Source organism: Yarrowia lipolytica, chromosome 1A, assembly GCF_001761485.1.
Source record: "Yarrowia lipolytica chromosome 1A, complete sequence".
Classification (NCBI taxonomy): Eukaryota; Fungi; Ascomycota; class Dipodascomycetes; order Dipodascales; genus Yarrowia; species Yarrowia lipolytica.
Genome location: NC_090770.1, coordinates 1627782 through 1640865, shown reverse-complemented (window position 1 = coordinate 1640865; position 13084 = coordinate 1627782). Strand labels below are relative to the sequence as shown.

The 13084-nt window shown below is 48.5% G+C and overlaps 5 protein-coding genes across 5 annotated transcripts; 2 read left to right on the top strand and 3 right to left on the bottom strand.

The window, feature by feature from the left end:
- Positions 1-1660: 1660 nt before the first annotated feature.
- YALI1_A16392g (uncharacterized protein) lies at positions 1661-5104 on the top strand (the record flags this gene model as incomplete). The annotated part of the gene is made up of 1 exon (XM_500129.3): positions 1661-5104. One exon carries the CDS (start codon positions 1661-1663, stop codon positions 5102-5104), a length of 3444 nt encoding a protein of 1147 aa, XP_500129.3.
- Positions 5105-6692: 1588 nt separating this feature from the next.
- Positions 6693-7316, bottom strand: YALI1_A16335g (uncharacterized protein; the record flags this gene model as incomplete). Its single annotated transcript, XM_068281821.1, has 1 exon — positions 6693-7316. The coding sequence occupies one exon, from the start codon at positions 7314-7316 to the stop codon at positions 6693-6695; it is 624 nt and encodes a 207-aa protein (XP_068137922.1).
- A 1710-nt stretch (positions 7317-9026) lies between these two features.
- On the top strand, positions 9027-9653 carry YALI1_A16314g (uncharacterized protein; the record flags this gene model as incomplete). Its single annotated transcript, XM_068281820.1, has 3 exons — positions 9027-9132; positions 9175-9344; positions 9402-9653. The coding sequence occupies 3 exons, from the start codon at positions 9027-9029 to the stop codon at positions 9651-9653; spliced, it is 528 nt and encodes a 175-aa protein (XP_068137921.1).
- A 558-nt stretch (positions 9654-10211) lies between these two features.
- YALI1_A16303g (uncharacterized protein) lies at positions 10212-10506 on the bottom strand (the record flags this gene model as incomplete). The annotated part of the gene is made up of 2 exons (XM_068281819.1): positions 10212-10371; positions 10415-10506. The coding sequence occupies 2 exons, from the start codon at positions 10504-10506 to the stop codon at positions 10212-10214; spliced, it is 252 nt and encodes an 83-aa protein (XP_068137920.1).
- Positions 10507-10557: 51 nt separating this feature from the next.
- On the bottom strand, positions 10558-11607 carry YALI1_A16292g (uncharacterized protein; the record flags this gene model as incomplete). The annotated part of the gene is made up of 1 exon (XM_500127.3): positions 10558-11607. The coding sequence occupies one exon, from the start codon at positions 11605-11607 to the stop codon at positions 10558-10560; it is 1050 nt and encodes a 349-aa protein (XP_500127.1).
- Between the last annotated feature and the right edge of the window lie 1477 nt (positions 11608-13084).

Sequence of the window (13084 nt, the reverse complement as noted above, 5' to 3'; positions counted from 1 at the left end):
ATCGACACTCAGAAAAGTGCACCAGGGACTCTACCGAAGCATCCGGACGGTTACTGGGCTTCTCCAATCAGTGCAAGTATTGTGCGTGTAAAGTACTACTTTGGCTGTACGCTTGTACGAGAGCTGAACAGTCGCTATCCGACCAAACTCCCCATGGTGATCCTCCTGACCTATTTCAATATATTTGACATAATTCCAACCCGGAAACAGTCTATATCGACTTGGAGAACATTTGCAACAGCTATAGTGGTGTACATACAATGTAGACGATACTCGTACAGTACATACAGTACATACTCGATGTCTACACAAGTGAACTGTTTCAGGACCCTGAAATCCGCAGCGGACTAAAGAGACAGAACTACAAGTAGTGTGTTATGTGAGAGATCAGAGATATGAATCCCAGGCCTAAAAAGTGATCTGCGCGAGTCTCCAGGACATATTTCCCAGGTCTAACTAACAACAACATTGAGAGGGCTAGAGCAAAAGACAGCTGCTAGAAGGAAGACAAAGCGGGTGAAGGCAGATCACAAAAGACTGAAGAGAAAAGGGAACTGGCAGAGACCTCAATCAAGTGGGATATATGATGGCGAGTCACAGTGTACGCCCGTACCGATAGAGATAAAGGTGCAGTTTGTACAGTACAGTATGTACCTTAGATTAGATGAAATGGGGACGAATGAAGGCAACAGGACAAGGGGATGAAAGTGGATGATTCGGTTAGATCACGTTTGTGGAAGAGACACCCTTGTGGTATTGATTGAGGTGGATCCTTTCCAGCAAGTACATACACAGGCTTTGTATGCGAGGTTGAGGGTTATGCAAGGGTCAACCGAAGAGAACGTGGAGACATAACAGTGGGAGAACTGGTGAAGGCCGAGGGTTGGTGGAGGACACCGCTATATCAGTCTATCGTTTATTGTTTCTTTTACTAAAAGCAGCGAGATTGGCACACGAAAGTCCAGTAGTGCCCAGGTGTAGGAAGATACAGAAAATACAGTACATGTTGTAGCTACTGTGTACACTGTAGAGAAAGACGTTTTATTGTCTCGATGGACTATAGCACCAGAGTCACTAGACGATGGAAACGAAGATGTAGGGTACAATCGAAAGGGAACCGCAGATCTCTTCATCAAGAGATTAAAGTAACCAGACGTTAGGCGAGTACAACACTGCTGACTACAGTACCCCTGAATAACCCTGGATGTACAGTAGTGCAAGTTCTAGAGTCACTGGAGATTCGGATCATCGTCGTCTCCAGGTGGGGTAACGGTCTGAGACATAGCAACAGACGCTACACAGCCAACAGTACAGTATGTACTGTAGTACAAACGATATCGTACTGTGACTTGCCAGTAATGAAACAGAGAGAGTAGATACGGTACTAATTTAGTTTTTATATACTATAACATTTGAGCATTATATTTAGATGATGATATTTTAAATGTAAATGTTTCTGTCTTTTATCCTGTACAACTGTGGTCGTATGTACTGCCGTGCAGGATATAGTTTTGGGCCCCTACATCAGCAGAGTGGGGCAGGGTTGGATATATATATAATATATATATATCTTGTAGGTTGATCGTAGCTTAGGTTTACACCTCCCTACTCGATAGTCGCGACGTGGCACTCGACAGAAAGATACACAGCCAATTGATTGATGCCTGAAATGATACCTCGTGTCGAGACACCTCACGGTGGTACCCAACACTCACCAAACGGCCCCGGCTGGGAGATACCTACGGCGATACCCACGGCTTTAGCGATGATACCGACAGCGACACCCACATCAGCAGCAGCCCATCATGAATCATCCGATACAGAAATGTGGGATCTTGAAGCTTCAGATAGCGATATTGGTCCCCATGAAGCGCCTGAACGAGCTCCCGACCAGCCCCACTATTTTGTCTCCAATGAGGTGGCACAGCAGGTTCTCCACAGCCATGTGGTTCCAACAAGTCCACTGGCTCGGGTGCCCCAAAAGCGGAAAAGAGAATTTGTAAGAATCTCTGGCAGAATGCATGTCGACAGAGCCAAAGCCGACGCCCTCGGAAATATGCGTGTCCAGCTTGAAAAGAGAGTAAAAAAGCAAGAGATTACCGAGGAGGAAATGTTGCACCAACTCGGCGTTTTCTCCAAAGAGATCAACACTCCTAGGTCGGTCGAGGAACACGACAAACACCTAGAGAAGCGCGCCTACCGGACAGCTGGATATGCGATTAAACGAAACTCCAAAACGTTCGACAACAGCCCCAAGGACTGCAGATTCCCATACCTGGAGCAGTTTACTGTTCATGTGCTTGGCACATGTTCTGAGAACGTTCAGTTCGACAATCAGTTTGCGAGCATGGTGGCTGAAAAGTGCTTGTTTCGAATTCTCGAGGTACAGCCTCTGTACCGGGAAATTTACAGGATGAAGGACCTTCCACGCCACGAATGGATCGGAAAAGTACTCTTGCACAGTCAGCACCGACGCCTTAGCCAATATGGCGATCGAGGCTTGGTGGGCGAAACCCATGCCGTAAAAAACTTGGGTTTCTGCTGGAATGGTCTGCAGAATTACCCGCCTGATTGCATCTTCAATGTTAACCAAACCTGCCAATACGCCAATTTTGACAATGTCGGCAGCGTGGTTTGGTCTGCTGGGCCTTACGCTGGACGTATCAAGGGAGACCCCACGTATACCTTGAACTTCTGCATGAACGTGGATGGGTCAAGAAAGATCACAACGTGCATTATCGGCAAGACACACTACCCTGGGTGGGCCTCCTCCTACCAAAACTACCTCAATTTCAACGCTGCACCACGTCCGGCCCATATCGTAGAGGAAATGGAAGCAGCAGCTAAAGAGGAGTGTAAGGAGGAGGAAGCCCGTCTCCTGGAGCTCTTGGTGAAGCACCAAGAAATCGACAAGCTCAGAGACCAGGCCCACGAAGCCCACAAAGATTTACCTAGGGGTTCTGCGGAGAAGAAGGAGCTGTTGGCACGACACCGGACCCTGGAGGCTAAAGCCGATGAGGCCGAGGAGATCTACAATGCAGCCAAGAAATGCCACGCCGACCAGGTTGCTAATCTTATGGCTGTGAAACTCGAGCAGTGGAAACCTGCGTGTCCTTTCGAAGGCGAAGAGATTTTCGAGCCTCCTGGGGGCCGGGAAACCCTGTTCAGCAGTGAGCTTTTGCTTCCGATCATCAAGGAGAGAACGACAAAAGTTCGAGAGCTGGAGGGTTCTGTCGCAACTCTCGAGGTGGTTGCCCAAGGCGCCAACAAGAAGTTCCAAGCGGAGGAGAAGATATTGAAGGGCTACAAGAAGAACATCCAGAAAGTGGGAGCCGAGATTACCGCTCTTGAGGGTGAGCTGAAGGATCTAGAGGCGAAGCTGGCAGATTTTCCTCCAGCAGCTGACACCATCGATGTTCGAAGCGACAGCTTCAATGTTGCCGAGTTCGAGATAGCTCAAGACGAGCTTAGACGTGCTGCTATTGTCACTGAAAGCAATATCGCTAGAAGTAAGCTGGAAAGCAAGCATAAAAGGCTGGAGGCCCTTCAAGCCGATGTTTCCAACGCAGTCAAGTCCCGAGATGATCACAAGCGGGAAATTAGAAGAGCGGAGGATGAGCTGTCCAAAGTGATTCGTCTGCTTGTCCTTGCCGATGATGAGGCCCTTAGCCTTACTGGTCCTGGAAACACTATGGGGATGCGGTACTTTCAGCAAAATAGGGGCTGGATGGACACCGTCACCTTCTGCAAGTACATGCTCATCTTTTCGCGGGAATCAGGCGCAGGAGAAAATCGCAAGATCGCTCTGATCCTCGACAACGTCGGGTTTCACCACAGAGCTTGGTCTCTCTCCAAGAAATGGCCCGAAATGGCACACGTCAAGCTGTTTTTTCTTCCTCCGAACTCCACACCGTTCACGCAGCCACTCGACCTTGGACCGATCTGCCGACTTAAGTCCGAGTCGAAAAAGCTTCAGAACGAGTTTATCAACTTGACTTCACGATTGAACGGAACAGCTGGTAAAGTCACTGTACTGCACAAGTTCAACTACATCAATAAGTCTCTCCTCGCCTTGCCTGCAGATCACATCCACAACTGCTTCCGGTCAAGCCCCGTCTTCGCTGGACACCCTACTGTGAAGCCCACAGAGTCGATATTGAAGCGAATTACGGAACGGGAGAAACAGGGCAATGCTGCACAGACCACGCCTGACACAACTCCGCGGGTGGTTGAGATTGTGGATGATCCAGTGTTTGACGACTGGGAGACCAACGAGGCTGATACTCTTGTCGAAGACATGCAGAATCTCGATATCATCGACCGTGTTGGTGAGGCAAATATTCCCTCTGCTGAGGGTATTCGCATGCAGGCCATTGAAAACGTGCTTGAGTCCATTGATGCTATTCCATGGGAGGCATGGCTGGGTCCTATCGAAATTGTTGACAAGAGCTGTGAACACGGGGCTCGGACTCGCGTCGTCAGCGGGATTGAAAGATTGCTTCACTTTTCAAATGCAAAGCTCGCCCAGAACAACTGCCCGGCGTACCAGAAGGAGAACGAGTATGCCCGTCAGCGCAACGCAAGTGTCCGTAGAAAACGGGCGGAGTATCTGAACAAGACAACCGAGGCTCCAAAGGACAACCGAATGAATGGTCGAAGGAGCAGTCCACCTTTAGGGAAACGACCGCCCGCTGCGTCTCCAGAGTCCGTTGCTGTAGATGCCCCCCCGTCTCCGCCCTCTGGCGTCTTTGATACCCCTAGCGAACGGCCTGGCCGCTATCTTGACCCCATTGTCATTTCTGACGATGATTGCGACGGTCCCAGTTGCTTCGACGTCTCTGTTGACACCATTTCACGTTCGCTGTCTGAAAAACAAGATATCCCTGGCTCCGTCAGTACCCTTGGTCTTTTTGATACCCCCGGCTCTGCGTCCTGGATCCAAGATACCCCCTATAATGTGTTTTCACTGGCACAGCAGGATGCCATTACCCCCTACGAGGCACCCACATTACAGACTGGCTTCGTTCTAAAGCTGCCATCAGCAGAAGCGCTCCAGAAAGCCCAAAGGCTTCTGGCTGACCATGGCATGCTTGAGCTAGTTTGAAGAGAGGCTGGCTTCCCCCAGCGGCACCCCCCACCGAGGCCTGGGGGGCAGCAGCAAATACGAGTCCTCCATTATTGGCAGCCGTCGTCACTAAGTCTCCTCGTATTTTCTACTGTTTTGCTATAGATGCTTTGAATGGAATTGATGTACTGAGCTGGCTTGATGGGCCCTTTGGTTCTAAGTCGCCATTTTTTGCTGAGGAGGAACTTGTAATGATTGAGACAGTCCACCCAAGTGAAGTTTTTATTGAAAGTTCGCGCAGAAAAAGACCAGTCATACGTTGACCCGGATTATAACCACAAAGTGCTGCTTATGAGGCCAAGTACAAATTGATGCCAGCATCGAGCTGGAGTAATGAAGATCACGTGATTGAATAACTCGATTGAATAACTTTATTTCATGGGGAGAAGTCTCACAGGTTTGATGGTCCTATGACTCCGAAGACTCACCTGAGGATACCCATTCTTCGAGTGAGGAGAATCTCAGATAAAGGTTAATTAAGGTTAATTAAGGTTAATTAACAAAAAGTTGGTAGTTTGTTGAGTAATATTAAATGATTGAAAATAACTTTAAAACTCCCAATTAATTCTTCTCTAACAAACAACATATCATACAAACATGAAAGCATGTACCAAAGTTTTTGAACAAATATTTACGGAGTTAGTTGAAAGCTAGTGGAGATATGTCAATATATGCACAGTTTTGAAGAAAACAGTTGAGAAATTTAAGCTAAAAACAGCTTGTTGAGTAACCTTAAAGAAGGGAGTGCCATAAACTTGCGGTGCCATAAACTTGCCATATAATCAGACCACTTTTAACAGATAATCAGGCCATTTTCACGAAGCTTATTCCTTTCGGGATAAACTAACGTCGAGTTGTATTTCTGGGTTGCGTCGATAATGCAGGGACTAATGAGATGAAAACTTTAATATGCACTACTTCGAACTCAAAAAGTGAACATCGTCAAAGCTGGAGTTGAATGGAGGCGAATTCGCGGTTTTATATAAGAAATCTTGATACGTATCCGCACGGGAAAATCAGGCCATAGTTTGAGGTCGCATATCACCTATAGCTTAATTGTCTGTTTGTGGAATATAAATACACCCCCAATTTACAGATTCTCCAGAATCCTCTATTCATGTGAACCTTCATCGCCAAGAACCCGCCCTAGTACGTGATTGGTCTCGAAAACTGAAAAAGACGGCTGCTTTTTGTCACCGGCTAAGAAAGGGGCGGCTTGAGTGAGTATTTATGCTTCCTCCGTTCGATAGGCGCCACTGAGGACTTTTTGGCAGTTGTGACGCAAATCGTGTTTTTATGACACAAAAGGTTCAACACGCAGCATCCAACAACACCATGGAATACCATGAAATACCTGGGTATCGTTACAACAACTGATGACGCTTCAACTTCTGTGACCATCTGTTTCACTGCCAACATTTTTCGAAGAGACGACTGACAACACAAACACGACACAGACATATAACATACTACAGTCGGCTTATTTTTCCTGCAACTTGATCATTTTTCAACCAAGTCTCAACTGCAAGAAGTGTTACTCCCCAGTTGCCAGTTGAGAGTAAGCTCTTCACCATCTGTATCCAAGCATGTGCGCCAAAAAGGTGATTCCGTGGAATTGGCGATATCTCACATAAGGAGTCTCGAGCAGCTCGAGTATACCCTCATCGGGTGTGCCCATGAAATGGTACTGCAGCCCACACTCCCTAAAAGTGGGTCTGTATCCTGCGCTCGTAGCATCGACCATATCACCCATTCGAACAATTCCGGTAATATCAAACCGTCCTAGGTCCAACAGCATAGGTTCCAAAGGCTTGTTTTCGAGGAACAGGCTGGAGTGTGTGTTGGGCATATGATTGTGTTCCGAGCAGCCTTCCACGTGTGTGAGACGCCATTCGTCAGCCTCCTTATCATGTTCCACTTTCAAAGCAAACTTGCAGTTCTTTCGGACTGTTTGATGCGATCCATCTTCTTCATCAACCTGATCGGGACTCATGCGGTTGCAATACAGGATGTACGAACTGTCTCTGTGTCGAGGCACAAGCGGGTAGTGACGTTTATGGGCGTATAGCATGGGGTAGAGAACAGTAGCCTCCAGCGAGAAGAACGACTCTTCATCGGGAAGCATATCGGCTGGCCATCTGTTGGTGTAGTTTGGGTATGTGACGGCCAGGTTCTTCTGCAGATTTTCCATGGTGTTTCTCTAAGGGATTCTTTTGGAGGATTGCAAATGAGCTTGGCGACCTTGTCCGTGAGAGCTGAAAGGTCTGCGGGAAGTCCAAGAGGTGGGAACGTGAATGGTTCGACCTTCTCTTCTCTTGCCCGTTCAGTTCGATGGCTTTTGTCGCTAGGTGGTCTTTGAGTGGTCTGAGATTGAAAACGACGCGGTGGAAAGTTTACAGCAGCTGGTGTAGTGCTTTCTGCTCTACCTGGTATCTCATCAAGATCGTAAGTTTCGGGTTCGGAACTCAATTGGAAGTCGAGACCCCTTGTTCCGTCAGGGGTAGACATTCCAGTTGGTTGATCCCCAAGCTCCGGCTCAGGTCCAGCACTGGTCAAGTCAATGGTCTCCCTTCTGTCTCTGTGCTCTGTCTCATCAACATGTTCATCAACACGTTCAACTGACTTGTTGGCACTTTGAGGAGGCACGCAGATACGCTCCTGGGAAGCGTCGGGGATGGGGGTAAGGCAGGGACAGGGTAGGGACCGGTGCCACGAGCATTGACAGCAGAAGGAGGATTAATGATGGACACGGACGAGAAGAAAATGTCGGTCATTCAGTCCGCCAGAAGCCGGCCATTTGTCTCCTGTCCTGCGTAGTGAATGAACATCATCTGGTGAGCGCGGGTCAATGTCACGAAAGACCGCATGAACCCGGCCTGAATAACCGCCGTGATACACATGACGTAGTTCAGAAAATGGCCTAAATGTCATGGAGTGCACCCAATTCAAGAGAGGGAACAGAGACTCCCAGACAATCGACTCGGTCATCCCTCCTTGTCGTAGAGATCATGTGTACTGGCCAATTGTTTCTTCCGGCATTCCTGTTCTCTGGACCGTGGTTGAGCGCCAAATTTGGCCAGGTACGTCTGGTGGGCCTCTACAATCGTAGTCATTGGCGGCTCAGACTTGTAATGTGTGGTAGGGACTAGAGTTTGGCAACGCGTCCCACGCGATATTCATGTGTTGCACTTATACTTCATGTGAAAAAACGGAAATTTGAGGTCTTTGAGAGTACAGGGGAAAGTAGGGTCAAGAGGGATATACGTGGCGTCACCGATGTCGGGGGCTGAGGGGGTTTGATCAGCTGGAGTCAGTGAGTCGGTCATCTTTGTCATCACTTCTCAGCAATGTGGGACATAGATGGTGCGGTTGTGGTATGACTATGAGTAGAGTAAGAGTAAAAGCAATTAGATCATTGGATTGGGGAGTTTAGGGCGGTTCTTTTGATATCCTATTTGGTCGTCAGACTCCATTTATTGTTACTCTGAGCGGTGGATACGGCGTCCAAGCTAGGTATGTATGTCATAATGTAAACGGTGACCTTCTGCTGAGTGAGACAACAACAGACATATGAAGTACAAGTTCAAGTACATACTCGTACGACAGTTCAGTTATCATCACAGAAACGGCAATTCTACAGAGTACTCCTTCTTAGGATCAACTGGTGCTGTACTGGTACGTCTGAACAGAGTAGGTATGAAGAGGACATCAATATGAGAGACGGACTCGTTAGGACTCTTTAATAAGGTGGATAGTAACATTTACTCCATTCACGTGAATATTTTCAACTTTTGAGTCTTCTTGTATCCTTACTCTGCTGTTTGCTTGCTTCTTCTCTGTTTACTATATACCCTTGGAGACATGTTGTTCTATTCGGACCGGAATTACATCCAATTTTACAATGCTGACAGGATCTGTACTGAGAAACACCTTCAACATCTCTTTGGCAAAAGTCCGTCTTAGCCAGAAGAGTCTCTCTCGGGCTGAGTTGTCTCTTCAGTTTCACAGTCCCCTCTGAAGCCGAATCCAGATTCTCTATCAAAATATAGATCTGGCATGTAGCTACTGCACTCGTAGTCTCCTAATAGAAGTCGACAAACAACTTCCTCGATCGTACTCTAAGGAATTGGACTTTCATGATGGAACAACCTCAGTTCATGTCCATTTGGCGAGAGACACTCCGATGACATGTTTGATAGTCTCGCATGTCTTCAGAGAAGTCGCCAGAACACACAGGGATCTTCATTATCATCTTGTAAATGGGCTGAATGACTAGCAGACTGAAGGACTCCTTGATGTCTGCTACTTCAGGTGTACTGTAGCCACCCTGACATTATTTCAAACACACTGGCTGACTTTTCCCTGGCTGCTTAGTCAAACAACGACGCCAAATGAGACTGTTTTTCGCTCACGAGTTTTCCATTGTTCCTCCTCTGTATCGGTATCCCTTCTGACATCATCGAACCATGACTTGTTCGAACCGATACATGCCCGTCAGCTCCATCGACGAGTGTGTGTACACCCGTGAGAACAGCGGTAGAAAGTTCCCATGTTGACAGTACCATGCCAACAGTTGATTTTTGTCTGAGGTACCACCGGCTTGTATCAATTGCAAACTATTCAGGTAGCTGGAATTCAGAAAACTCCCCAATCACTGTACCTGTACTCACCCCAACCTCACTCCATTATGTCAACACAGTCGCAGAGAGTGTCACTAAGCACGATCCGGCTTGTACCACAGGCAATCCTCCCTCCATCCGTCCGAATCAGATCGTCTCGTGTCATTCGGGCCTTTCCCCGTTGGCCCTTGTAAGATCACACAACCTCCAAGGTGATAACCCCCAAGGTCGTAGGTGCAGCAGATATCTCAACCTCCAAGGTATTGTACAGTAGTATTCAATTGAACATATAAGGGATGAGGAAGCTCCTTTGGAGTGAAGAAACATTTATTCAGTTGACATTTGACCAATGACGTCTCGGCGATGACATTGTTTGTCGACTGAAATTGTTCCGATCTTCTCCTGGCCAGTTTTCTGGTGCCCGTCAAAACGCTACCTTTCACCCACGTCTGAGATTATACGATATTTCAATGCTGAAATACTGTGATGTCTATAAGATACCCTTGTCTTGCGCTACAAGTATCGCACCATACTTTTGCTGACGGCTTCTTGCAGTGATATAATCGGTTTCTTGGAGCTGATGGGGTGAGCATCATACAAGTATGAGTACGAGAAGTCGCACTTGTACTCCAAGTACAAATGCCCGGAATGGCAGACACACAAGTCCTACGGGTGTTCAGAGACTACTGACTGGAGATTGCAACTACAAGTACTGTACACACAGTACAACACACAAGTTAACTCATCATTCATAATTATCATAAACTAGACGGCCAAAAAGTCGTGGCCGCTCCTCAGCGTCAATAGCCGCGCTTACTTGGAGCAGTCCAGAACGTATCGACCGGCAATCTTGCCCTCCTCCATGAGCTTGTAGACGGATTCGAGCTCGGAGAGACCAACAATAATGATGGGGGACTTGACCAGTCCTCGGGCAAAGAACTCAATGGCCTCCTGGGAGTCGGCTCGGTTTCCGACGTAAGAGCCCTTGATCTGAATAGATCGAGCAACCTGCTGGAAGATGGGCGACTTGCAGACGGCACCGGCGGGCAGACCGACCAGAACAACGGTTCCCAGGGTTCGCACGTACTCAACAGACTGGTTGACGGCAAACTCGGAGACAGACACGTTGATGACGGCGTGGGGTCCGCCCTTGGTGGCCTCCTGGACGTCCTTGACCAGATCCTTGGACTTGGCAAAGTCGATGAAGACCTCGGCGCCGAGCTCCTTGCACATCTTCTCCTTGTCAGCGCCAGTGTCAATGGCCAGCACTCGGTAGCCCATGGCCTTGGCGTACTGGACGGCCAGAGAGCCGAGGCCTCCTCCAGCTCCGGTCACGGCGGCCCACTCACCAGCCTTGAGGCCAGCGGTCTTGAGAGCCTTGTAGACGGTGATACCGGCGCAGAGAATGGGGGCAACCTGGGCGAGGTCACAGTTCTTGGGGATGTGGGCGGCCTGGACAGCGTTGGCGGTGGCGTACTGCTGGAAAGAGCCGTCGTGGGTGTATCCGGACATGGTGGCCTTGGGGCAGTTGGGCTCGGCCGCCACCTGGCAGAACTCGCAGGTGTAGCAGGCCTTGTTGATCCACTTGATACCGGCGTAGTCGCCAATCTCAAAGGTGGTCACGTTCTTGCCCTTGGCAACAACCACGCCGGCGCCCTCGTGGCCGCCGATCAGGGGGAGCTTGGTGTCCAGGGGCCAGTCGCCCTTCCAGGCGTGCAGGTCCGTGTGGCACACGCCGGAGTACTTGACGTTGACCAGAATCTCGTCGTCGGCAGGCACGGGCACAGGCACGTCCTTGTACATGAGGGGGCCGCCGGAGGTCTCGAAGATGACGGCTTTCTGGGTCTTGGGGATGGTGGTCATTGTTGTGGTGGTGGTTGTGGTGGTGGTGAAGAGATGTTGGTTGATGTCGATTTCAACAGCTGGACCACCGCCTTATATACCCATTGCCGGTGTTGTACAACACTTTACACGTCTATGTGAACGACATGGAGTGGGGTGCATGGAATATCGCAGCAAAGAACGCACGGTATCGGAGCATCGGATACCCCACATTGAGCCAACCTACTTTGTAGTGTACATACTGTAGAGAAGAGGGACGCTTCGACATGGTTGGCCGATGTGGGCATGTAGAAACACGATATATGGTGCTTACTAATGGACACTTGCACAACCATTTCTCTTCTAGGGTAACCTCGACAGTGACAGCCGTTTTTTCTGCGCTAGCGTGTCGTCGTATTTTTGGTTTCGACATGTTAAGATTTGTGGGGCAATCGAGCGACATTAAGGTGCATCGGATCATCGGCCCAAGGGAGAGTCACTGGAGTCTCGTAGGGTGGAGGAAAAGAGCAATTTGGGACGATTTGGGGCGATTTGAAGACGGATTGGGGCAGGTGTTTGTCACGTGACTGTGGTATTACTATTACTAATCGTCATTGTTCGAAAGTCCTGTCAATTGTATCACTTTGGTGGGTCTACCAAAACACTGGTCAAATCTACGCCACATGAAAATATAAAGTTTCACATTAGCCACATTGAGGGGTACCCTTAGTTGGAATCTACAAGGAGGGATGCAGTGAAAAATGTTCCTTTGATCCTTCAGAGATGAAAATGCCATTGACCAATCACAGCGGGTTTAAAGAGTGGCGAAAAGAGCCCCTTTTTTGCACCGGTTGGCCCAGCAGCCACGTGACTGGCCCCTTCCCCCACATCCCACTCAACTGTTGAGGAGGTGGGATGCCAAGATGCACCGTCAATGTACTTCCGTGTATCCTTCTGCAATTGATCCGAGATAGGACCGGAGTTGGATAAAAGTGCAGGTAGTTGTAGTATTGTTGTAGGAAAGCACGATCTTCCTGAACAAGTTTTTTGTTACTGTACCAGTACTTGTAGTGATTTTTCAGTGTCGTTCATCATTGGGTCTGTTGTTTTGGGTATGTATATGAATGGTGCATATTTATGATGATGGTGTATAAGGCTGGAACAATCAAAGGACCAGGACCACAGAGATGTGGGTTTCGCCTGTTGTCAGCTCAATAAGTTCAATGGCAATCAGAATGTGTATTCTACAAGTTCAAGTCTCCCTCCACCGTACAAAACCTGCTGTCTGTCCTTGTACAAGTACAAGCCTCGCTTACATGTACTCCACGACCCGCCATACAGATGTGCAGTACTGTGTACTAAACGATCAGCCGCACTACAACATTTGTACTATCTCGAGCAATTAAAACACCAACCCATAGCCGCTTGTCCATCCAAACGCCCGTCTTGGCAGACGCACGTCACGTACCAGACCCCACCTATTCTGAGACATTCGAAAGGAGATAACAGTCCTTCTGGA